At 39.7% G+C, this 27,218-nt stretch overlaps 1 protein-coding gene and 2 long non-coding RNA genes across 5 annotated transcripts in view; 2 read left to right on the forward strand and 1 right to left on the reverse strand.

Annotated features, from left to right (window-relative positions):
* LOC122342883 overlaps window positions 1-4,393 on the forward strand; it is a 13,828-nt gene extending 9,435 nt beyond the window's left edge. Inside the window, exons 3-6 of one of the 2 annotated variants that reach the window (XR_006250659.1) lie at window positions 51-169; window positions 1,606-1,764; window positions 4,016-4,115; window positions 4,200-4,393. This is a non-coding gene — a long non-coding RNA (uncharacterized LOC122342883). Of the gene's footprint in view, window positions 1-50; window positions 1,765-4,015; window positions 4,116-4,199 lie in introns of both variants that reach the window. The other variant, XR_006250658.1, reaches the window with a different exon arrangement.
* LOC122342882 lies at window positions 1,260-18,016 on the reverse strand. Of its 2 annotated transcripts, none has more exons than XR_006250656.1 (3): window positions 17,880-18,016; window positions 16,653-16,856; window positions 1,260-1,313 (listed from the first exon to the last, which is right to left on the reverse strand). It is a non-coding gene; the product is annotated as an uncharacterized LOC122342882 (long non-coding RNA). The 2 variants fall into 2 exon arrangements; XR_006250657.1 differs by lacking the exon at window positions 1,260-1,313 and adding an exon at window positions 8,373-8,998.
* Window positions 18,017-18,067: 51 nt separating this feature from the next.
* On the forward strand, window positions 18,068-25,257 carry six4b (SIX homeobox 4b). The gene is made up of 3 exons (XM_043237031.1): window positions 18,068-18,868; window positions 20,453-21,090; window positions 23,639-25,257. The coding sequence occupies exons 1-3, from the start codon at window positions 18,135-18,137 to the stop codon at window positions 24,112-24,114; spliced, it is 1,848 nt and encodes a 615-aa protein (XP_043092966.1). The 5' UTR covers window positions 18,068-18,134; the 3' UTR covers window positions 24,115-25,257.
* The last annotated feature ends 1,961 nt before the right edge of the window (window positions 25,258-27,218 follow it).

Here is a 27,218-nt window from a genome sequence, read left to right on the forward strand (position 1 = left end):
AGAAACAGCCCTCCCACCCTGGTCTCTCCCTTTTTCCCCACCATCGGCAGGCCAGCTGTCACTGTAAACTGAGCCGGGTGGACCCTCACGAACAGCTCAGCCTCTGCCCAGCTGCCGCCTTGGGATCTTATCAGCCACGGGACCATGCAACACAGACAATCTGGACCTGGTTTGTGTTTCAAGGCCATTCAAAATGACCTAAATGACATCAATAACACACTTGTGGTGGAAACGGGTCAAAAAAACGTAGACTTGTGTGTTGAAAACCAATGAATATTTGCATTTTTAAAAACTAACCTGTGACATATGAAGTATCTTTAGAAATGAGAAAATTAAAGTTTAAGTTAAAGTAAAATTATCAATTTTAGTAATAGAAGGAGTGAGAAAAAATTATAGAAAAAACTTTATAGTGTTTCTTAGATTAGATGTAACTTAAAATGCAGTTATGCATTGGTTCAACAATCCTAAGCAACAACATGAACGCAACTCACAAGGACATTTCTTCAAATTTCTTTCAAAACTTCCTTATATGACTATTTAAATTTGGTCCCCAATGGCAGTGCACATAGACAATAACACAAATAAGATCTATAAATATTTCATTTTCCAGAAACACTCACTTTCCATTAACACTTAGATGCTTTTTTTCTATTAATGATAAGAATGAAAATTATGCTAAAAATTGCAATATTAGGATGAGTAAATGATAGCATTTAAACTGAGAAAATGATGAATGTTCATCATTCCCTTTAAAATATTTTAATCTATGAACACAGCAACGTATTTCCTTGGATATGATTATTTGAGCTTACAGAACCAAGAGAGGACACAAAAAGGAATCATTGTTAGGTCCAGACATTTCTGGTATTTCTGATTGCACTAAACGACAGCAATGTTCTGATGTGAAATCAAATGTTTGAAACTGATTGACGTACAGGTCTTCATCCCGGCAATGGAATTCATGACACACCAGCACCTCAGACAGCAGCCTCTTAATTAGAACAAATGCCTTCCCTCCAGGCTTTCTTGCAATAACAGTGGGACTGTAATTAAACTCAATTAGCTCATCAGCTTTAAAGTGGGTTAAGTGATGTTTACTCAACATGGGCTAATTGTGTGGCATATGGTAAGCTTGGTAGATGGAAGTGTAGGGGTGGGTTTGTTGTTGGATAGCTTGGGATAGGTCTGCAGTAAAGCTATCAGGGATTACCTGGGCTGATGGTGGTGGTCCTGACGGCCCCCGAGGGGACGTGAGGGTTGAGAACTCAGAATCTGAGGGGGGGGCTTGAAGAACTCTTCCTTTTGGGAGAGCTCTAAAAATGTCAAGAGAGAGAGAAATATACAATGCTAACAATAACTAGTTCATAAATATTTTTAGAATATTTACAGTGATAAAGTATATAAAACATTTATACAAAAAACTAAAATAAACTATTTTTAGGATATACTATATAAATTAAACATAAAGTTCTATGTAACAAACACAAATATAGATCAGATTAAGCTCTCTAATGGCATCACTGGTAAACGGACCGATGTTAAACAATGCATTTCAGTGTCACTGTGGTTGGTTAAGAGTAGCAGGGTTGCTCTTTTTCTGTCCAGGGAACAGTGACAGCTGTGGGGCCAACAGTGGGTCCGAGCTCCCCTGCAGCTGTCTGGTGTGCCTGGGGTGGAATGACTCAGTGATCCTCCTCTAACTGGACAGATCCGGACCAGCACAACACCTGCTCTTTCTGGCAGAGCACAGGCAGGCCAACCTTGGTATGGGGTTATTGTGCAATAATTCCACAGGAGAGGGTGCTTTTGGTGCCTTGTGTTTTACTAGACATTACATCCGATTACCTTTATCTGTGCGTCCAAACCACAAATGAGGGATTCTTCTGGAGAAGCAAAAACTGAGCAAGAGATTGTGGGAGCAGCGAGAACAATAGGCTGAAATGCCCTCTGTGCTCCTAAATTTGCCACGTTCAGTATTTTTCTGTTTCTGTTAGTCAGCAAATGAATCATATTATAAATTCTGATGACTGCAGACTATCCAACCAGTGTCTTTTTCCCCTCCCTTATTTCAAAAGCCCAAAGGAATTGACTTTGAAGGCCCTTTGGTCATTGGATTTCTTTTCCATCTTTTTCCTTGATCTGACCGAGCTGATTCTTCTCCACTTCTCATTATCTGCTATAAGAAAGGCCGGCTGGTGACCTCTTTATGTAGAGTCAGCATAACAGACTGTGAAGCTTGAGGCTACTGTTGGGGTCAACAAAGTATAAAGTATAATCAATAGGCTTTCATGTAGCTCCAAAGCTGCTGTCCTCCATTTTTTTCTTGCAAAAAACTTTACGCGTTGAAATAAAAGGTGTGAAAATAATAGTAAAGATTTTGATCTGCAATCGGCGAGTTTGTCGGCGCTTTAGCAACTACTCATCATTGGCAATTGGCTATGCACTTGTACTATCAAAGAACCTCTATCGTAACCTCTCCTTGGAGGATGTATGTTATTAGTCTCGTTGACAGACAGATATTCTGTATGGCTACCATTCGCAAGGGAGTAAGAGGCTTAGCAATGGCTTTTTTGGGATTCCACCCTTGCCAAGTTTGAGGAAGTATGTGTTTAGAGCATTCATAAGGATTGCCCTCTGGAGCTTACTATCATTGACATGTGGGAATAGAGCGGCTACCATACCGCTGCCCTTCTGAAGGACAACCAAAAGAGATTGAAGGGAGAGGGAAGAGCATTGGGGAGAAGAAAATGCTGACAGGGTGATGCAGTAAGACGAGAACAGCATGGCACAGTGTAAATGGAGTTGGCACCGTACTGAGAGAGCAAAGAGTTTCACAGTACCAACTAGCTGGCACTTTTTGCCCATGCAGCTTTGCAGCAGAAGTCAGTAGTCATGGATTAAAGCATCCGGAACAGCTTCAGTACATTCTGAAATTCTCAAAAAAACATCCTAACATCTGTTAATTGGGATTGAAAGTTCATTAATTATCTTACAAAAATCAGTTACCTCATAATAGAGATTTATTGATGTCTAAATGTGTTTTAATGACAAATGATGAATGAAATAATTGGTGAGTGGATTAAAAGAAAATAGACAACGGATAAGAAAAGTAGGCCAGTGTCCCTTTGGGAAATAAGCATTCTTCAGTTATACCCTAGACTCAACAAGCAAACAAAGTACAGGAGAATAGCTTTAACAGGATATGAAATCTGGGTTTAATTGTTTAAATAAATCTATTAAGATAATAAAATCTATTTTTATCTCGGGGTCTTGAACTAGCTTAACCAGACAATCTCAGACATTAACAACAAAAACACTGTAAAATTTGACAAAAAAGTATATTAGAGTATATTAAAATGTACGGGTCTTTGCTCATTTGTGCTTTTATTTCATATGATTTAAAAATAACAAGTAAAAAATAACCAAAATAAAAGTTTGCATGATATATGTGTATTATTGTATAGATAAATACACACACATACAGTATATATTTTTGAAAATACATACAATATTTCATTTATCTGTCAATAACATTTTATATGATTTATATGATAAATTTATACAATTTATATAATAAATAAATAAATATATTATAAAAAATAACACATTATTCTGAAATATATACATGCATGTGTGTATGTATATATACATAATAAATTAAACATATACATGCATTACGTAAACAGAACTTTTCTTTTGGATGAGATTCATCACGATGAACAGCACTATTATTCTCTACTGGAAGGTCTTCACTACTATCAGAATACCTAGTGTATCGACTAATTGGTGAATTAAAGCAAGTTAAAGTCATATATAAACATAAATGTAACTTTATATAAATTAATATTTCTTCGAAATAGAAAAATTCTTAAACAATGCTAAGGGTGCATGCTTCATGTGAAACTGGGGGTTCACCTCATCCAAACCAGACACCAATAACTGCCAAACAACTGACCTTTGACCTCAAATTACACTAATACTTCCTGTGTTGGTTACAACATATCTCCTAGTGCAGACTGACGTGAGGGAATTCTAAAACACACAGATATACTGCCAGAGGACACTAAACACATATGAAGGAATACACCGGTGTATATGGAGATGCTTCCATGAAGGTAAGCAAAACTTATAAGGAGCTTATCTCCGGGAGGCCATCAGCGTATTGATTTGCTCAGAAGTATTTTTTTTTCCTCTGTCAGAGCTTCAAGGCTATTTCCAGCTCAACGCGGGCGGCTGTCCTTCCTGGTTTGATCCCCTAGGCAACCGATGTGGTCATTCCTTCCAGAAAATGGAGAGCAGTGTGTAACCAAACACCAACAGGGGCCCCAGAAAAACTAGTGTGTGTGTGTGTGTGTGTGTGTGTGTGTGTGTGTAGGTGTACATTATGCTTGAAACGGGATAAATACCAGATAATATTATGTTTAAAATTAATCAGTAATAATAAATTAATGGTATTTATGTTTTTGTTTAATTTTATTATTTTAATTTCTAATATTTAACATTTAAATATAATAACACATAATATGTAATTTTTTTCTACTGGAATTATTTTTATAAATTAATCAAATTTATGTTTTAAATTAAATTAAATTAAATTCTATTTTAAAGTGTAGTATAACATACCAACCATATTTACAACCACATAACCCACATAAATTCATTGTTGGATTACAGCCATAATAAAATAAATAGTGCCATGCTTTCCACAATCTTCACCAGATTCGGTCCTGCTTCCTCCCCCTCTTCAAACTATGTCACGCACAATCATTTCACCTCCCTATCCATTCCCTCCTGCTCGAGTGTCTTTCATATTTTTTTTTCCCCACCCCACACTTGCCCTCCCTTTTTATTTCTTAACTCTCCCTCTGTATAATTTCCTTTCCACAGGCTTTGTTAGGCACCTTGAAACCCTAGCCGTTTCAAATAGCATCGTCTCTCAGCAGCAGGTCCTTGCTATAGCATTAGATGCAACTTGATCTGGGCCCTCAAGCAGAGCCTTGTTATTGGATAAATACAGGGCCTCCTGCCATGACCGATCTGTTCTACAGGGGGCACTAGAGGAGAGAAGATTCAAGGATAGCGCGGATAGATACACCTTTTTAGGATCCTTTGCCAGAAAAGCAGGTTGGTGGCTATTCATATACTTTATCAAATTGTGATTTAAAGTGATATGTTGACTGTCTGATCTGTAAAAGGGAGGACGAGCACAGGAAGCCGTCTTATTCAAACAAAGAGGGTATGTAGGACGGCCTCACATTAGCACACACTCTCTCAAGCTCCATTAGGGACATAATGAAGATACAAATCAATCTAATCCTATTGTGGAGACATTCCCTCCCACTCATCCACATAATCCCGCTGCAGTGAGGCTGAGTCCTGCTGGAATGCTGTGTTGAGGGAATACAGATCTCTAGCTGAGATAATTAGCATTTCACAGCTCAGACGACCAGAGAGCCGCCAATATAATCCACAAAAGACATCACATACAAAAAAATAGAATTGGATATATTTCTAGATAAGAGAGGGACATTTAGGTTGCGATTGAAAGGAAAGAGCTGAGGTGACTGATGGGAAGTGATGAACGTGGGAGTGACTTTTGGGGGCCAGGTCTTCTCAGCAGGGTTGCTTCAGGTTCTGTCCCACATGTGTTCTGCATAAAGACTATCAAAGGCTTAGTCCACCCCCCCTGCGGCACAAGCCCGCCCTGCTGTAAAGAGCCATCAAACGAAAGTGTGACAGACTGAAGGGGCTGTAATGGGTATATGAGGGGCTGGAGAGAGTCCAGACGCACATACACAAATGCAAGTCCACATAAGACATAAACTAGAGTTTTTGCTCTGTTGCGGTCACCGTGTCTCATGCAGGCACACAGCTAAATGCGTAAGAAAAGACCATTCTTTGTAATTTGCAAATAATAGTTACAAATATTTAGTTTGGGCTGTTGACACTAGTTGGCACAAGTCAAAGATGCTCCAGATTTAAGTTGACTTAGATTTTAGATACACAATTGTGAGTTACTTTGTCTTTCTACACTTGGCCTGAATGATGCATAGGCGAATGATTCCCTGTCCCACAATTCCTGAGCACTTACAGTCTTGTTACAGTCTTGAGCACATCCTGTCCATGTCCGTTAAGTACACAAAACCGCAGGGCAGGGATGTCCAAACTCTGTCCTGGAGGCCATGGTCCGGCAGAGTTTAGCTCTAACTTGCCTCAACACACCTGCCTGGAATTTTCTAGCATGCCTAGTAAGACCTCGATCTGGTTCAGGCATGTTTAATTGGGGTTGGAGCTAAACTCTTTAGGACAGGGACTACGTATACATGGACACGAGTAATCTAATTATTTACCTTATTGTAAATAAGACAATATTATGCTTAAGGTGTTTGCTTTTAGAATATTCCTTTTTGTGTTCCCGGCTTGACATGTTATAGATCGATTAATGTCCCCACACGACACCATCTGACATCCACTCCAGAATTTCATGCATAAACACATCTTAATTATGATCCCATATTCATTTTTGGGTGTTCTATTTTTTTATTTACCGAAAGCTTCAAATGCATGCTTTTTCAAATGGTTGAATTGATTGAGGTATACACATTTCTATAATGGGCTTCGATAATGAGACTACAAAACGAATATTATTATGTAAACATATTCAGTGGCCCACCAGGACAGAGTATGGACACCCCTGCTGTAGGGTGTCCCATTTTAGGTTTAAGAAGACGGCTCATAACTCTTCCCTGTGCAGTTGCTATGCATTTGATATGCATTTTTGCTTAGCCCTTCTACTAAGAAGACTGCTAGGGCTTTTGTTGCTATTTGGGACAGGGCCAGGCATTGTTCGTTCTTAACGAATCGGTTGAGTCAATGACTCAATGACTCACTTAATTCGTTACCAACTACTGGTGTAATGATGCAACTTACGAAAAAAAGTCATCTGAAATGCATTTATTCTAAAAATATTTATTATGTATTTTTATTGATACTGCATGCAGAACCGGGAAAAGTATCTGAGAGCTGAGCCGTGTAGTCCGGCAGTTGTGTTGGCTCTACTGTGAGGGATGAGTGGCACACCTGCTGAGTAATCTGTCATTACAGCTGGGGGACAAATCTCAGCTGCCCACACCAATCATCCTCTCCTCTGCCCACCCCTGAACACCCCCAACATTCCTCACACAGCTCTGTTTCAGACTCTGTGTACGTGTGTGTGTGTGTGTGTGTGTGTCACAACACAGAGTGTGCTGTCGTTTATGTGTCCATGTTTAATTTAGATTGGGTACTTACGTGAGAGCTGACATTACATAAGGACAATACATATATGGGTATAAAAACAGACATCATAATTTGCGAAAAACAACTCTCTGCAGCATTACCAAGACATTTATCCAATGAAAAAATACAGCAGTATTGTTAAATACAGAAATATGTACTTTTAAATATAATTTATTCCTGCGATGACGTCTTCAAAACACATTCTGATCAATACGCTGATCAAGAAACATTTGTTATTATTATGAATGTTGAAAAAGTTGTGCTGCTTAATATTTATGTGAAAACTGTGAAATATATGTATAGTACTCATAATGTGATGGGATATGATTGGCGGATGATACCGTCATCTTGGCACTGACTTGACAACTGATAATAATAATCTTTACATCAAGACATATGCAAAACCCAGCAGTTATCCTGGAACTACCATGAAATTTGTAATCTTGGTAGACCTCACAATACAAATTAAATAATTGTCTGTCTCTGGCTTAAGTATGGAAGTCAAGTATTTAATGTGTTACTGGTTAAACCTTAAGCATAAACACCATTCCCTAGCCAAGCATAATGTGACATGTTTCCATATTAATCATTGTTTTTTGATATGCACCTTAGTAAAAAAGAAATATTTGAACATTTATTTCTTGCTAAACACACTACAAATACATTTCTATGTTTATGTACTTAATAAAAAGTCCTGCAATTTTACTTTTGGTATATGTTTGTATATTCTGTATATTTTTGATTATAATTGTCATATCTCTGTCAGTAAATATGCTACTAGATTTGAACTATACTTAGGATGAATTAAACGTATTTTAAATGTGTTACTTTTTTACTAAGGCATTTATGCAGAGCAGAAAATTTCGACCAATAATAATTATTGAGGGTATTTATAAAGGAAGAGCTTTCTGACAAGGTTTTCTGATATTTTCTGATATGCTGATGTTTTATACTTATTATATTGCTAAATGTGCCCGACGTCAAACTATGTGAAACAAGCAATGATAAAAAAGAGATCACATAATCACTGACTTCATAGGTAGCTGACTCTCATCAGAAATGAAAGACTTCCGGTTTCTTTTTTTTTAAGACAAATTGCTGTCAACGCGAACACCTCCTCTTTAAGAATCAGTAGCTTTGAGCCTGTGATGCTTCGGTGTGAAACTTGATCTAGGAGTTCCCAGTTGTGTTGAGTGCGATATAAAGGGGAGGGAAAAAACTGAAAGGGACTTTATTCTAGAGGGAAACGGATGAAAGCATTGAGGATACCTTGTTGAATGGTCAGGAAAACAGGAAAGAAGTTCAGAACAGGCCAAAAGGGTCCAATGAATTTGTATGATTCCTGTTTCAAAACGTAGCGTTCTACGAACATTTACAGCCCAGCATAGACTGTGACTGAAGTTGGTAGATATTAAAAACACCCCACGTAAAAAAAACATGGCCTGATCCTATGAGTCCTAAAGAGAGAGTTGAGGCACTTGAGGCTCCCTCTGTTAGTGAAGCAAGGGCGTTAGCTAAACTAATAAACATTAAATTATTAATCATGACCTTTTCTAGCCACTCAGATTCCCAAAGGTCCATAAGGAGGCTGGGCGGAGGCTGAACTTCCTGCTTTGTCGTCATGCTGCTTGGAGAGAGGGTGGGAGCACACTAAACACTCATCACCGCTGTCCTTCTCTTCTTCCTCTGATGATGAGAGATGGTTTCCCGACAACTGCTCCTTGGTAAAACAAATGAACAGAAAATCTTCTGGGTATCACACCAATTAACCCGAAAAGGGGAAAACGGCTTTGGAATGTTCTCCTGACTGACAGTTAGCGCAGAGAAATCTGCGTCTCAGCGAGGTGAAGTCATTTTCTTACGCTATGCCAACAGCAACAAGATCGCTCGTTGTTCCTCGCTCGCTGTCAGCGCTTGAGGTTTAATTCGGGTTAGAGGAACTGCACTGCAAACTCTCACAATCCTCCTGTGTTTTTTTGTTTCTCCCTTAATACGCATGGTGCCTACTGCCAAGATATGTGTAAGGAAAACATTCACTCACGCTGCGAAAATCAGATCTCAGCAAATCAGAATATATGAGTCAGAGCACTCAGATACATTTTGCACCACTTATCGATGTGAATAAATTGCATATGACTATATAAACATAATGGCTTTCCACTTTTAACGTAGGCTCAAAACTTTGAGGATCAAACCTGATCTTCAGCTGTGACTCATCTATGGCCTTTCATTATTTGAACTGACATTATCTGACATTTTTTACATGTAGATCACTTTTATCATTTGCATCTATTCAGCAAGAAAACATCAAATTGATCAAAAGTTTTTTTTAAATATCTTTTTTATATTTATATTCACACAATGCTTTTTTTATCAGATACTATTATAGTTTTTATTCATATTATGACTCATTTTAGTTCAAGTAGTGTGTGTTTAATTATTTTGCAGTCTTATGTTTAAATAGTTACTAATTATTTTGAATTAAGTTTTAGTTATTTTAGTACACTTAAGTAAATGAAAACTTGAAAATTTGTCTCTTCAACACTGTTGCACAGCTAATGCTAATTTTAGGGATTATAAACCTGTTTATAATTAAAACTTTTTTTATTTTCGACTGCTTGAAGGACAAGTGCTGTCCCTGTATAATAAACAAAGAGTTGAGTAATGGCAGCTGGCCTGGCCACATTCACGGTTCAAGTTCCATATTCACACTGTAATATGCTGGGTGATTTATGATGAGCCGATGTAGGTCTCCTGCAGCTGGCTTATAAAAACCTGACAGCAAAAAACATGCCTAAGTAAAGAAAAGAGTGAGTCTGTGGATGTGTGTGTGTGTGTGTGTGTCTGAGAGAGAGAGAGAGAGAGAGAGAGAGAGAGAGGCTAAAGTAGTGGAGGCAGAGATAATGGCAAATAATAATGGCAAGAGAGCACTCACTCCCCAGTTCTCTAATGACCATTTCTCATCCTTCTAGAGAATAATATTGATCACAGACAAATGAGCAGGCCAGATTAAGCTTGTCATGGGGACATAGGTGGAAAAAATAGAACACATGAAGAGCAACAACGTCTACAAAAGGCATTCTGTATTGTATAAGTCATGTTCAGTCATGTGTTTGGGGTCGACTGCATTATCCGTTAAAAGCTGCAGCAACTATTTTTACAAAAACAATGGCATATGCACCCATAGAAAAAAAAATCTTAAAGGGGCATTGTTTAATTTCCACATCATTAGCGATACCAAAAGGCATTGTGAAAATAATTTTAAAAAATCCATGCAAAATGATGCAAAAGTCACTATCTATCTATCTATCTATCTATCTATCTATCTATCTATCTATCTATCTATCTATCTATCTATCTATCTATCTATCTATCTATCTGTCAAAAAACAAGTCTTTAGTGTATTTTATTGTATTTGTTATCTGTATTTTTTGTTATTTTTAACCTAATAAAAGGTTACAAAACGTCCACAAAAATATAAATCAGCGCCACTGTTTTTAACATCGATGCATCACAAGAAACTAAGACTTCTTTTAAAAGCATTTTTAAAAATCTATAAACCCTAAACCTCTACATTTTCACTGTTATGTCTCAGAAACCTTTGCCAATCAATCAGCAGCTGCTGATTTGCTGTTAATAATGGTTGAATTCACAGATGGTACCAAACCAAAAAGTCAAATTAAGCAGAACTCTCCTTTAGTCAATATTATCACCGTAGGAGGTTCTGTCAAACAGCATGCCTGCTTTGCTTATGTAAACATGTAGCAGACTGGTGAACAGTAATCATCTTCACGGGGAGCAAGCACTCATCCATAAATACCTTTAATGTGGGTTTGATCACTATGTGACTGGCAGGAATCAGGACAGATGTGTTTGTCATCCTCTCAAAGATCAACCTGAAATACAAGTCTTATACGAGATGTTATTTAAAGCTATTTACGGTGGTGTGCCTGTTTAATTGGATTAAAATCGCCTTATTCGTCTTTTTCCCACACCGTAACAACCAAAAACCTAATTTGCGAAATGAGAGGCCTGGATTATCCCAAATATGAGTTCTTTTCTCCAAGCGAGAAGACGGAAGCCAAGAAAAACACATTTTCTCAAGCATTTCTTTAACAATAATGACTGATAATGACATGCTTGATGGGGAGATGGAGGATTAAATACCTGTGAAAGGTGGAAAGGTGCCAGAGGGTGGGATATATCAACAATACAGCGAAGGGAGCCAACTATGCCAAGAGCTAAAACCCTGACGGAGCAGACTTCACACCTGCAAGCTCTCTGCAGCAGCCCCTATGCAAACACTGCAAGCTCAGGGAGAATGAGATAGTCAACAGCTGATAAGATAAGACAAGACATTTCCCACATTGATGGGGCTTGAAGCAAAACTACTGTGCGAGGTTATCAGATGCTTAATGAATTTTTCCTCATCAATATACTGAACCATTCGCTTCGTTTTTTCATCTTTATCTTTTTTGTTCTGTCTTTTTTAAAGCCTGGATGTCAGCGAAGCATTAGACTTTCAAACACGGCCTAAGACAAAGTCCACTGCTTAAGCTCCCTCACTGAGCAACACCGTTTAGAAGTAATTACAAAAAACAACAAAACCTCAGAGCGGCCGTTATCCATTGTGAGGTTGTATGTACACAGACTTTGTGTTTGTGTGTGTGAGTGGTAGCAAACTTGACATTTATTCGCATATCCAATAACAACGACAACCACCTTTTTCATTATTATTACTACTATTCTCAATAATATCCTTTATTAATGTATTTTTAACACAAGAGTTCGGAGAAAGCATCTTAACTTAAATACTAAGAACAATTATATAATTAATATGTAATTAGTACAATTCATTTATATTAAACTTAACAGCACTGCAGAGCAAAAATTGCTAAGTGAAATCATTGCTGTAAGTCATGCAAGTAAGGCTGTAGCGGGTATTTGGATATTGATTTATTCAGCATTAAACTTCTCAGTGTTTGTGTGTGTGCGTGTGTGTGTGTGTGTGTGACCCTCCTCTGTTGTTGACAGTACACAAGGTTAAGACACACCCTGGACAGAGAGGCCTGGGAATGGAAGATTTGTTGGCAATACAAAATACTGCACAGTCATCACAGATGACACACTACAATATACATGACACATTCGTCACTTGAACATTTTAGCTATATTTGTTGCTATTAGTAACGTCACTGAATTTGACAATGAATGCATGTCATATATAATAACAGCGTTCAAAGGCATAATCTTAACAGCTTATCTGTGGCTGTTCATATTCATCGGTGGAATCTGATATGGCTGAACACTATAGGACTGATTAGGCGATCTTCCCTTTCACAACAGTGGTTTTTGTTTGACCTCTAACTTCACGCCTTTCTATTTGCAGATAAGACAGTTGAAATTGCATCTAATTATATTTATTAAGAGACAATAAGTGATGACAGATGACAGGACCCTTGCCAAAAGGTAGCAAGGTTCTTAACTCGTGAGATTAGCTGTTGATGATTAGCTGCAAACACCTAAAAGGCAATATGACTGCAACAAAAAACAAAAAGCACATTCTTCGGAGCTACGGCTTGTCCCACTGTCAGTCATTCTTAAAAGGCTGAAGTGAGTTTTTACCCTCTAGCAGAAAGTGACAACTAGATTAAACACATGTATGCCTGCCGCAACGGCCTAGAGGTCAGAACATTAATCTGATGGTATTTACTGGTAGAGATTGCCTGAAGCATTTGACGAGACACTTATTTCTTTAGAAATCAATTTAAGTGATGGAAGCTGTAACGCCTACAAAGCGCCTACGCAATATATTTGATACCAGTTATTATTTGATCTGTCAGCCATGGTAGTCACCGTCACCTTGACAACATGATAAAGGTGAAGGAAGCATCTGAGAGGAGTTTCCGCAGTGGGACGACTCACCTTAAATGAGTGTATTTGCTCTTGTGGCATTCCAAGTTTGTTTATTTCCTTGTCTGTCAGAACTACCCATTGAACAGGTCCTGAGCGCACGCTAATTCAAACAAACTCCTGCTAATGGGCATACCACGCACACTCTTAAAGCTGTTCACACCAAGGACGATAACTATATTATAATTCCTTAAAAGAATAGTTCACCCAAAAATTTTAATTACAGCATTTTTTGCTCACCCCGAAGCCTTTCTAAGTGTATATGACTTTCTTCTTTCAGACGGACACATAGTTATAGTTATCCTGGCTATTCCACGCTTGGTAATGCTCATGGATAGTGACCATTATTTTGTAACTCCGTAAATCGGTTATATGAGTACTGCATTGGTTATCGTATGTTCCCTGAAGCAGATTGACGGGTTTTTGTAACTGAATGTTTTTAGTTTTCAAATTGTAACCTAAATACCTGACTTCCTGCACCTAGGATGGCTTCAGGGTGAGTAACATATGCTTTGATTTTCATTTTTGGGTGAACTATTGCTTTAACAACATTCTGTTCCGTTCTAAAAAAATAACGTTCTGTTTATTTTAAGTGTCCCACAGTTTTAATCTGATCTGCCACTTTAAATGCTCAAGCTGGATTCTGATTGGCCGTCAGTGTATTCATTGTTCATCGAGTGGAAAAAAATCGTTCCAATGATATTGTTCTTTGCGTCGTTAATATTATGGCAGCAGAATTGCCAATTCTCATAGAATTCAAGCATGTTCACAAGAACGATAACTAACAATATTAACGTCTACGTCACGGTAATGTTCTGTTTAGGCAAGAGAGACGCTTTGTCGCCTGCTGCGTTGAATTTGCCAGCTCTTTTAAACAAGGGTTGATTTTAATCGGCTGTTTATGTTTTTATCAGTTATCAGCCGGAAAATATCTTTCTGGAATTTATTCCTGCTTTAAATGTTGGTTGAATGCTGATTGGCTATAAACGTTTTTATTGCTCATCAGCCTAAAAACGCTACATTTTTAAAATGGAATGCTAAAAAAATACGAAAAGGCGAAATTGTGAAACGGTTATATCATGCATATTTGTATGTGCGCAGGTGCGTATTGTTTGATTTTTTAAAAAGTTACATCGCCATCTACTGGCCTGGCATGCACATTTTTTGGGATCTGTGTAAATGGGGACCATTTTGACAATGTAGTCTGTAAACAAAATGTTTCAAAAATGCTTGAAATTATTTTTTTTATTTCATTTTAGCACTACTGGTTTCTTGCAAATGTACCCTGATTTCAACAATATTGTTCCTCTGTGTCATTATCATCATAACTGTGGTGTGGACTAATAAAATTACAAATACATTTTTATATAACTTGCTATACTTTTATTTTGAATGCAACATATTTAACGACCACATCAAAGTGTCTATGGGCCCTGGTATTCATATAAAACCTTCATAACATCGGGACACTCAGTCATGATGAGATCATTTCTGGTGAAGTGAGGAAGCTGAACTCGGTTCAAACTGTGAAGCAAGTTAAATTGATCATTTTTAAAGACAAGCATATCTGAAGATGCTGTGCCAAACCTCTGTCAGAAGAAATAAAAAAAATGCTTGCGCTGGCTCGTTTTGCTTACATTCCATCCTAAACTCAGCATTACAGTCAAATCAAGGGCATTTTATCCTACGTTTAGCATGCATTGATCTTACAGATAACAGCTTACTGCATGGTGCGAACAAACTGAAAAAAATTCCCTTTGAAAGACTGGTAAAACCAGCCATGGGGGAAACTAAAAGACGTGCACAAACAGATACACAAAGAACATAGACAAACACACGCTTATACAAATGCACACATCAGCTCTCTCACAGTCCATCACCTTCAGAAAACTATAAAAGGACACCTAACCCACTTCCTCATATCCTGCTGATATTCCTAAATCATCATCACTGATAGGACGGTTGATTTAGGAATATCAGCAATTCTTCCTGAAGAATAGCCCCTATTGTAGCCTGGCTAGGGGCAGGTGCTTAGTGGAAGCCCCCCAGGCCACAGGTTTAGATGTATTGGGAACATATGGAGGGAAGGGTGGAGGTTGCAGAGAGGTTGGGGTGGGTTGCTTCTGTGCAGTTGCAGCGCCACAAAGGATTCTTTCATGACCAGTGTCGCACATGTGGAGATGCCAAAAGCAATGAAACAGACAGCGGGTGGTGACCATATTTTAGAGAAATAGGGATCCACTATATACCTTGACATAAAAAGTTATTCATCAAATGATGATCATATTTAAAAGCTTTGAAATTTTGATGAATCTTCTATATAAGTAAAATAAATCAAAGCAATAATAAAAACACATTTAAAAATGCAATGTAATATAATATCAAAAATAAATAAACCGACTACGTTTTGATATTTTAAACAATGCAATGTTTAAAAAAATTATAAAATACATAAAAGAAATAATAAATAGAAAACAACTATACAAAATAATAATATTAACAAAGTAAATGAACAGTATATGATACATATAAATAATATATTATATTAAATAAAAATAATAATAGCAAATAAAATAATGATTTAATCACGCAATGAATGAGTGAATGATCACATATTTTAGAGAAACTATTTGGGGTGTGCTTTATTCCTTTTGTGTCCGTCTCTCTTTATCTCTCTGCTCGGTGTATTTTGGCCAGCTGACTGAAGCATTGTGATGGATTTGGTTGCATGTGTTTTGGATCATCTGCTGAAGCTCCAGGTATACCGAGGATTTAAATTGGCAGGAAATTCTCTGATGAATTCCAACACCCAGCCCCCTACGAGACACTTATCATCCCGCTCTTGCACAAGGATTTAAACCAAGAAAATCTTCACAAGCCACCCAAGAAGCCAGCGTCCAGAAACTACCAACAGTAATGGAGCGAACAAGCGGCGGAAAAGCACGTAAAACATGAATCAAAAATGTGTGCGCATACTCACGCAGCTCTGGTGACAATGATTGATTGTAATGAAACGCTTCATATCACAACGCTTCATCACGCCCCGATTGGAGATAGCATCATTTCAAAGAAAAATTAGAAAAATTAAAGTTACAACAAACTTAAAGCGCGAAGGGAAAATAAAAAAACGACATCATTGTCGCCAATGGTTTCCAACAGGCGATTAAACCCTTTACCTTCTAACAAAAGCCCTGCCCGCAACAACACTTCACCTAATCTAAACTGGGAATCTAAGGGATAAAGGCAATAATGTGGTCGTTTTAGCGGAGCACTCCTCCCAAGGTTGCAAAGAGGTCTTATCCTGATGTTTGTAACACAATAACGCAGCTTCACGACAGCTCTCATCATTATATAGTCCATTCCTGATGGGGATGAAGATAGACTTAGTTTACTGCCTTTCCCCAGGGACAGGCATGAGCTTCTATAATCGCTAACCGGGGTAAAGCCTGATACCTACGTACCTCCATAATACCAAAGAGCATGTTAATGCAGGGTTGTGCCCAGAGCTGCTGCCAGGTATTCTGTTTGTGCTGGGTTTAATTTTAGGGATGCAATCACGTCAAACTTCCCTCTGCTTTTGTGAGAGGCTTCTGGGGCCTCCTCTCAGCTGTTGCGGTTGCTGGCTCCCATTCAGACCTTCGGTTTCCAGTAAACAGCATGACAAACTGAAAAAAAAAGAGTGCAATCAAAAGGCAGATTGTCAGTGTCTGTCTGACAAATGGACAGACGTAAACAGTTGGAAGAATCGCAGTGCTACATTTGAGATTCAAAAAATCTGCTTCTTATACAAACTGCAGAACAATAGATGAATAAGTAGCTTTGCGATGAGCTATTATTACTTAGCTGAAGGTGAAGCTTTCTATAAAATAATGGTTCCTCTCACCAAAATGTGTCTAAACATACGCGATGAAATTAAGCAATGAACTGAATCGTATAAAAACGTCAAATAGAAGTCACTTTTTTCAACCACTGAAACTTTTTTTGCTACGCGTCTCAAATTTTGATATAGCCTAATATTCCCATATGTATCTGCTAAAAATTGAGGTAGTTTAAAAATATAGAAATTAGCTCGTAACTATGCCAATTAAAGAGCGGCGTCATACCATGATTATTTTCACTTAACACGTTTAGATAAAATAATAATAAAATGTTTTAGTTAATTTTAACATCAAATTAAAATACAAAAAAACATGAAGCAGGCAACAACAAAAAAAAACCATTACATTTTGTGTGTGTGAGAGTCATACTAACAGCTGTGGCAAATATAGACAAGTAAAATGGAAAATGTTACAACCCTCCCCTTCTGCTCGTGATATTTGTATTTTAAACATATGGATGAAAGCTAGTGAAAGCTGTATGCTTTATATCACTAAACAAGCCAATATGCTTATTCAGATGATACCAATAATTTAATCGTCACGATCATCATTTCACGACTTTTCGTATATATCTCAAAGTCTGTTTTCGATTTATGTTTTACGTAATAACTTGGACTATCACCTCTGGAAAGGGATGGTCGTGCAATGATATCATACAATTCGTCGCTTTAAAGGGAAGCTGTCGAATAGAAGTCGTGTTTGGAGTAAATACTGAGTGATGACACGAGGAAGCAACTATTTTGATGGTTTAAAAACGCGAGATGTCCTGCGTGCCCCGTGGACGTGTGGCCGTAGCGCAGCCTGCATTACCTTTGGCAGGTACCCGCGTTCCCACCGCACGCTTGATGGACGTTCCCAGCGCAAACATTTGTCTTCGTATCCCAGTTGCTCCTCCCCGCAGAGGCAGGGCGGCGAATCAAAACGCGCTCAGGACTTGGACTCCTTTCCAACGTGGGCTGCGGAGTTAAACTTGTGGTGGAACGGGGGACGCCAGATCTTATCCACACCACACAGCGGCCAGATACCTGATCGCGCTTGGATGGAGGGGCGAAACCCGATCGCCTGATGTGCTGCCTGAAACCCAGAGGAGTGACTTATCAGGACGCGCTCAAAATGTCTTCTTCCTCAAGCGAGGTCATTAGTGCCGATGAGATCAAGAGGGAGAATCGTGGGAGTGTCAAGCTGTCAGTGCTGGACCCCGCGGAGTTGCCGATGGAGAATGCCGAACTTTTGGACTGCTCGCCGGCCTCGCTGGCCTTCTCCCCCGAGCAGGTCGCGTGCGTCTGCGAAGCGCTGCTGCAGGGCGGGAACGTGGAGCGCCTGGCCAGGTTCCTCTGGTCACTGCCGCAGAGCGACCTGCTGCGGGGGAACGAGAGCATCCTGAAAGCGCAGGCGATAGTCGCGTTTCACCAGGCCCGCTACCAAGAGCTCTACTGCATCCTGGAGAACCACAGCTTCAGCCCGTCAAACCACTCGTCTCTGCAGGACATGTGGTACAAGGCGCGCTACATCGAAGCGGAGAAGGCGCGGGGCAGACCGCTGGGTGCCGTGGACAAGTATCGCTTGCGCAGGAAATACCCGCTGCCTCGGACTATCTGGGACGGAGAGGAGACCGTGTATTGTTTTAAAGAGAGGTCTAGGAACGCGCTGAAGGATATGTACAAGCGGAACCGGTATCCGTCTCCGGCCGAGAAACGAAATCTGGCCAAAATGACAGGACTTTCTCTGACGCAGGTCAGCAACTGGTTCAAAAACAGGAGGCAGAGGGACAGAAATCCATCCGAGGCGCAGTCGAAAAGGTAAGCCGCGGTTATATTTAAGTCGTTAACCGAGAGCGGAAAACGTATGATGGAATGCACGAGAGCGAATGGAGGACACGTTTCGCCAGTGTTTTGAAATACGAAGCTTTGAGCGCTTCAATGAGGAGCAGTTCTGAAGAACGTGGAGACCGTGACGCGTTTGGGTTCTTCAGCGGTTCTTCGGTTCGTCAAAGAATCAGATGCTTTCTTAATTAAAGCATGGTTATGTTTCTTTAACAAAAATAACCTTCACGTTTGGAACGGATGGTTGTTTGGACGCAGACAATTAAAAAGTTGCTACTTTTTCAAGCAGAAAACCCTGTTTAGATGATTGCTTAAAAGTTCTCCCTTCCCATATTTCGAGTCGTTATCTCAAGCCTCTTTTATCGAGGTAGGCGTTTCATAAATTGTCAGATTTAATTAAAAGGGCCACATTAATTGGATAAGCAAAACAAAAGACCTGACAAACATTTTAACAGACATGTTGCCGCTTTCGAATACAGCCCCAACAGACCCTAGGTTTACTTTAGATATGATCAGCCATTACATTACCATAGCCATTGTCTATGTTTGTTTCTGGATTTTAAAGCCATTGTCCCACCCAGATAATCAGTCAGAGAGATCTGCACTCAATCTCCTGACGTGGCCAAAATCCTCTTCACAGCTTGAGGCATCTGAGGCAGATAAGCGTTTGCAAACTTTTGCTTGCAGATCGTTCGGAGCCTTCAGACTGCCGCGGAAACAACTCTTCGCCATTACGCCGGCGAAACGCTGCTTTTATCGTGAATAATAAATCTTGAGACTCGTAAATAAGGGAGGCCAGGCTTTTCCGTACGCGTCAAGAGTAAGCGCTTCTTTGATGTTGCACTGTCAAAGCCTGACAAAGATCATTACTCACTGTTTGAATAAAGATGTCCATGAACTCCTTACGGGAGCTCTTTGGACGAGAAAAGACCAGCGGCTTGTCGTGTCAATATGTTCTTTGTATAGATTCGGCTTGGCTGCTCGAGTCACTCTGAACGATGAACCCGCAGCTGTCATAGTCTGTAAAGAGACCCACCAAATGCCTCCAAGACCTCAGATCCTTTTATCTGATTTTTGACCCCCGGGGGCAAGAGGTCCACTTTAAAAACGATGACTGAGATATTTACAGAAAATGATTTTTATTATAGCGGTCTGCTTTTAGAAGCACAGAGGTCGACTTTAATAGTGTTAGTGATTGCAACAGTTTGTTTAGAAAAGTTTATTTCCCAAAGTGTTCCAACACAAGTGCATATAACGCTACCGATAAAGCTACTTTCTTCATTGTGAAATTACAAAGTATTTTTAATTCACTGATTAGGAGAAAAACCAATAAACCGAGAAATTAATTTGCAGAATTACAAAGTTAGATTTTCGGATTTAGATTACTGTTAATAAGTAAGTTTATTGAACGTATTTAAATAATGTACCGCAACAGTTATTTGAAAAAAAAAATCATAACACTGCAAATTCATAGCTTTGTAGAAAAAAGTAGGATCTCATGCTTTCGAGCAGTACAGCGAAAAATAAACCATTTGTGTGTTTCTTAATTTTTTTTTTCAGTGAGTCTGATGGCAATCACAGTACAGAAGATGAGTCCAGTAAAGGCCAGGAGGACTTGTCACCACGTCCCCTCTCCAGCGGCTCTTCTAGCTCAGTCGCACACGGAACAGCCCCCCCTACAGTTTACTCGGATGGAGGAACAACCGTCATCCAACAAATCGGTGATGTCAAAATGCATTCACACATAGCTGGAGGAATGAGTTTTAACGGTGATCTGGCAAGCGTTAACGCTCACTACATCAACGGTGGAGCCTACGTTCAGTCACACAGTAGCAATGCTCTCCTGAATGGACTTGGCGCCACGAGCGGCCATTTCTTGACCTTTGATCCCCAGAGGGTCTCCCATCACAGTCAGGAGAGGCTGTTAGGTGGGTCTTCTGTGTCTTATGCTCCGTTCTCGATGGGGGTTTCTGAAACTGCCTCTGGAAAGCTGGAGGCCATGCAGACTCTGGTTTCCAATGCTGAAGATGGAGTCATTTCTTCAGTGGTGTCCTTCGCTTCGGCCCCCTCCACTCCATCCACTACCTCAGGAGGCCTTCATCTCAGCAGTTACAGTGTGGTCAATCTCCCTGGAAGTGAAACCACCATGGGGCTTCCTCCTTTAATGCTGCCCCCATCCACAACATCATCCACTCACGGTAGGAGGCCATTTATTTGATATACTGAGAAAGTTCACCCCAAAATCTGAACTGCCATGTTCTTCCAAATATGTTTGACTTATGTTCTTCTGCAGAACACAAAAGAAGATATTTTGTGCATATAGTAAATGTCATGGGGTTCAATTATGTTTTGGATGCCATTAAATTTTATTGCATGGGTTTTTGTCAGCATACAGATTTGGAATAACATGAGAGTGAGTAATTAATGAGCGAATGTTTCATTTCGGGTTATTTCTTTCTGTAAATTGGGTGTATACATAATGTTTTCCTGACACTTCCAGTTCAAAATGGTTCATTTGCGCCTCTGCGTTTCAAGCATATGTCTTTGAAGATACAATAACAACAATATCTAAAGTAGTCCGAGCGCTTCTAGTGAGCTCACGAGAGCCAGAGTAATTACATCATCACTTTGGAGAATACTGTGACCGAACATTTATGTGGTTAAGCTTGCCAAAAGTGACCGCAGAGCTCGGTGCAAAAGAGCAGAGGTTTTGCAAGAGAGCCTTGTGGGTCACGGGCAGTTGGAGTGCATTGTGGGTGAAGTTGTGAGAGGCATGTGGGGGTCCAGGTCAACTGGCTTAGAGGATCATACCAAACGCAGTCTCTCAACACGGGCCCCACCTCCCCTCCATGGCCCTAACCACTCACTAATGGTTCTTTCCATGAATATTTTATGGCCACATCAATAACAGCAAGGCTAGCTGCGTTCTGCTCCTCTCTCGCTCGTCTGTTTTATCCTTTAATATGCAGTTTACGAGCCACATAAAAACAAACCCACCCCTGGCTGAACTTTTGATTTAGAAGGAAAACAGTTGGGCCCAAACGATCCAGCAAGAAAAAGACGATATTAAAATTGTTTAGCCAAAACCCTGTTTCCTTGTGCCCGTAATTTTCAAGGCATTTCAATAAAACATGTCTTCGTAAAAACACAAAAGTTTGATCTCCAGTGCCTCACAAATACAAAGAAACAATGGAAATGTCCCCGCAGCACCATTTTGTCTATGAAGTCGAAAGTTGCGAGATACGGTTTCAGATTTTTCTTCCGCGCAGCCGTCCAGATGACAAAAGAGGACCGAGTAAACCGTATAAGTCAGATGGAAAGAAAATATATTCCTGACCCCTTCTATACAACAACCCTCTCCCACAAGCAATGTCTGCGGGAAGCTAAAGAAAACTTGTAGAAAACTTGGTTCTGGTTTCAGAAAGCGAGCGAGTGTGAAGGGGGGAAGGGGAGGGGTTTGGGCGCTGTGATTATTTATCAGACATTTGTGCAAGCCTAATGGAAGAAAAGTGTCTGGCCGAAAGCCAGAGGCTGTCACTGCAAGAGACATGTGCCAAGAACCACATTCTAGAGTTACAAGGAAATCATAGCAAGTCTAACCGCAAACAGAAAATGAAAAAGGTGTTTCATTTTACAGTTCACTAGAAAAGTTCTGAAGAAAAGAAGCAAGAGAGGTACAAAGAGATATTGACCGAAGTAATGAAAGGAAAGAAACAGAGAGGGACAGAAGCAAACCTCTTGAGAGAGCAACAAAGGAGTCCCATCTGGATAAACAGATCACACCTTAACGCCGTCCTTTCTCGCTCATCCAGTCTCAACTGAGTTGTTAGTGGCTATTGCCAACTAAAAGAACATTGTATTAAATTGAAAAGGGTTGATGTCTCGGCCAAAGTGTTTAGGGTTGAAGTACAGCACTATATGCGAGCTGCTCCATCTTCAGTGGAGTCGGTTTTAACTTGACGTTCTAAGTTAAGGAAAGTCTATGCCTTAATAAAAAAAATTATTCAATTATCCGGTTTCTACATAATAAATACAAAACGTTATCTGCCCTTTGTGATAGAATAGCCTCTAAAGATTATAAACCTTTTTTGTTGTTGACAAAATTAGATGTATTCTAGCACACATGAAATATTATTTAATTATCATGTTTATACATAATATGAAATACTGCAACAACTCCCCTTTCTGAGAAAATAAAGATTATAATCGTACATTTTTGACAGAATCAGATGTATTCAGACATACGTAAAATAATTAATTCATCAACAAAATATGATGCAGGTGTAATACTTAATAAATTATATACCTAAGCACTATTTTGCAGTATGCTTTTGTCTAAAATAACTACTATGGAAATAGTACTTACTACTTACTATGGACGTTTAGTGATTTTCCTAAAGTTTTATTAACTGTTTTATTGTCCTCTTTCCATATAGTTGAAACACTGTCTGAGCTATTACATAAGACATTATATATTTAAATAGGTTTTTTTAACATACCATCTGGTGTTCATTCTTGTTTATTTAGTAATTATATAGCATTTAGTAAATTGGAGAAGGAGTTCATGTGGGCGCTGTGCTGCAGTTCGATCAATTAAAGACCTTCAAAACGAAATCATAAATTAACGAAACCACATACAGACTGAGAGTGTGACACGTCGCGCATATTCAATAATTAATGAAGCTTGCCAGACATGTAGAGCTACCGTTACTAAACTGGATCTTCTTCTTTATCCCCCCTGTGCAGGCTCTGCTCCTTTGGGGAACGTGGTCAGTGACTCTCCTCAACACTCGAGCCAAACCCTTCTTTACACCCAGACTGTGAAGCAGGAGCCTTTGGATGTGTCTGGAAGCTACACTCACCCTTTCGAAATGCCCCTGGAGCAAGGCAGCAACCTGGGCTACACAGCCTCCCTTTTCCTTTCTTCTTCCTCTACCGGTGGTTCACTTCCCCCTACCGTCACAGCCACGGTCACCTCTGCCCTCTCCGGCAACGAGGTACACCACACTCTGAATCAAGCTGGACGTGGCCTTCAGGAGGACAGCGTAGCCCTGTCTTCAGACTACAGATCTCAAGATGTTCAGCTGCCCAACAGCCTGCAAGTTGTGTCTAGGGCAGGAGAAGGCCCAGTCAGGGTTATTTGTGGGGATCTGGACCTGGAAGGGAAAGAGCTGGCCAAGCTTCAGACTGTTCAGATGGACGATGATGGAAGTGACCTATGATGATACCGTTAGCAACCAAGAGCTGCATTTCACTGGTTTTGTCGCGCCCCATTGTGCCCTTACAGACTTTGTAAGCACAAACCATTTTGAACCCTGATGATGGATATAAAATGCGAACAGTGCCTTCCTGTCCTCAGATATCCCAACTTGCACTAAGAGGGCTGCAGAATGTACCAGGCAATGCACTGACCTTCTGAAGATTATTTACATGCACTGTCTTTACTCTCACCTCATAAAAATGTACTAAAAGACCAGTTAAAAAGCACAAACGTGCTTGGAATCAAAAAATGCAGCTTTATCGTGATTGTTTTGTTTGAACAAGATTTTATTGAAGCACAGATGCGTTTTTTGTTGTTGTTGTTGTTGTTGTTTATGGTCTTTTGTATTTAAATTCTTTGAGTGTGACAATGCAAATTTGATAAAGGTTATTTTGTTATGTTGGACTTTTATGTTACAGAATTTTGGATTCGAACTCTCTTTCTACGCTTCCCAACGTGGACTTTCAAGTATATACTCTTGACCATTAGTGCAACTGGTCACATGTGCCTTCTTTATAAACTGTTAACATGCTAGAAAGCTAGGCTAGAAAACAAGCCATTTGTTTGCAAGAATTCATCAGGAACAACTGAAGTACAAGTGTTTGTTTTTGTTTCTTTGTGTGACGACTGTTTTGCAATGATTTGGACGTGTTTTTCATTTCCTTTAGCGTTAGAAAATGCACTGTGAGCTTTGTAGGGCACGATAAATATCCATGAGGTGCATGGTCGCATTTATGGCAAACGTTCATGAGTGACATAGTCCAGCAAATGTTCATGACTGAATTACAGTAAGAATTTCAATTTAATATCGGCAAATTTGCATGAGGGAGAAAGATTCCTCACACCGTTTTGGCAGCAGGCTCAAGTTAGTCACACAAATTTGCTTACCAACAGCAAGCTGCTTGGTTTAAAAGTGACTTCTGTGTGAGCAGTGCGCAATATACAAATCTGCATCTGTTCAGCCATGAACGTTTGCTATGTGACCGCACCTTTACACCAGAAATGAGCTCTGTACATACTGCAAGAACCACAAGAAACCTTAAAACGTCAATCCTGCTTGAAAGAAACCTATTTTTCTAAACCCTTCCACCCTATTAAATATTTATATTTGTACATATATAATGAATGATCCGAGGGTTGTCTATGTCACTGACACCGGTGTTTCACATTAGAGTTCTGAGCCTGATAATTCAATAAGCAACGGGAATGACATCACTTTCAATGATTCATCTCTTATTGGAAGCACCAGGTAAGTCAGCTATATGTTTTTAACCAATGGCAGGCGCGATGTCTGTCTAAAGGACATCCAAGACTCTATCCATTTAACCAGATCAGGCTACAACTTGGACCCCCTGGATGGCTGGCGGTGATCTCAGACATTACTAATGCATGGACGAACACATATGCAGCATGGTGGAGATCAAGCTTGTGTTCTCACCAGGGGCGTCCTCTGTGATCTCTAGCCAAAGCCTGGCAGCTGAATAAGCCCCTGCTCACTCTTAAAGTGTCATATGGTACCTGTCATGACATTACTCAAAGTAAAGGTCATCCAAAAAGCCAGAGTATATGAGGAGAAGTTACATATCCTTATTAGATTTCCTGAACCGTCCTCACATGATCTTGCAGGAATAGACTTTTGGCTCCAACTCCGCAGGCTCATCATCATTTGGTAGATTATGAAAGGGTGATAAAAGATATATGCCGCCTTCTTAGCATTACTAAACACGACCGTCTCTCTGTACTTCCGTATCTAGATATTGTAGCGCATAATGCAATAAGACAGCAGGTAATTAAATTAATGGGACCAGTATTTATACAAACTGCGATTGCTCATAAGAGTGTGAAAGTAGGAGCCAATGTCGGTTTACTGGCGTGGGAACATTTCCTTCTCTTGACGCACAGTTGTCTACACCGGTCCGTGTGAGTCAGCGCTAACTGAATGGCGCCCAGGTAGGATTTGCTCCCTCGCACAAAGGAGGAGACAAAAAAGCACATTGGGTAAAGAATCTATTGTTACCTGCCCAAAGGTGACCCTGTCGCCTAGGGCACCAGATTAGCTGATTGCCAGGTATCAGATGGCGCCTCCTGGAATACTGAAGGGTAAGAAAGCACTATTGTCTGGGGCTTTGAGCAAAGAACTGGTGGGCGCAAGAAAGAGGGACATGTGTGTTTCATGTCCCCTATTTCCCCTTGGCAGACTATATGTCACTGTGTGCTTCATGGGAAGTGGTGTTATGTTGCTTTTTTTTGTATTATTTAAATACAAAATACGTCACTCCATCTCCTTGTACCGTGAATGGGATGGTTTATTAGGCGACCTTAAAGCGCTTTCATCCTTTATAACAAAAGGCACCAGAGAGAAGAAAAACACCTTCCTTTTAATTCGCTCTCCAGTTTCACCAAAAGAACGTAAAGTACAAGGAACGGTCATTCTGTGTGAATGAAGTCAACCAAATATTACATATGAGAAAAAGCGCATCAAAGTCACACTTTTTTTAACGGCTTAGCAGATATGAAGGAAGTACTAAGAGATTCACGCTTCACAAGACAGCAATTTTTAGTGCGTGTTTTTAAAAACTGCGAAGATGTTCATAAATCCCGGAGAAGACGGCTCATAAAAAAAGGAGGAACCCTGCAGAAGCGGGCTTATTAAAGAACCTGACCCCTGACTTTTTCTGGAGGTTTCAAAGTGTGACATTTAGCGAAGCACAGCAGACTGTGAAGCGCATGTAACCGGACCCTCGTGCCCACTGCGCCACAGCTCTATACACTGTGCTAATGTGAGGTCAAGGGGCAACTGGGTCTGAGACCCACCACTTCTGTACACCCCCTCTTAAATCAAGACAACAACAACAAAAAACTATGTTTAAAGTTTTTTTTTGTTTTATGATAATACTGAGTCAGTATGAGGATAAAAGCATTTGCCAGACAGGCCCGTTATCACAATCATTACAGAAACAAAGTTTATATAAATATTTATCCATGTTTAAAATATTTATATTTTTATTACAAAAAGTTGACAATATATTTCGTCTTTCATTTTAATTTTTCACTTTTGGCAAAAAC

This window comes from Puntigrus tetrazona, chromosome 4 (assembly GCF_018831695.1).
Source record: "Puntigrus tetrazona isolate hp1 chromosome 4, ASM1883169v1, whole genome shotgun sequence".
In the NCBI taxonomy this organism is placed as follows: Eukaryota; Metazoa; Chordata; class Actinopteri; order Cypriniformes; family Cyprinidae; genus Puntigrus; species Puntigrus tetrazona.

What these genes read in the sequence shown, in the direction of transcription:
- six4b (XM_043237031.1), top strand. Translation starts at nt 18,135, where the DNA reads ATGTGCTGCCTGAAACCCAGAGGAGTGACTTATCAGGACGCGCTCAAA. An exon ending in TCCGAGGCGCAGTCGAAAAG is followed by an intron (nt 18,869 to 20,452) that starts GTAAGCCGCGGT and finishes TTTTTTTTTCAG; the next exon opens with TGAGTCTGATGGCAATCACA. An exon ending in CACAACATCATCCACTCACG is followed by an intron (nt 21,091 to 23,638) that starts GTAGGAGGCCAT and finishes CCCCCTGTGCAG; the next exon opens with GCTCTGCTCCTTTGGGGAAC.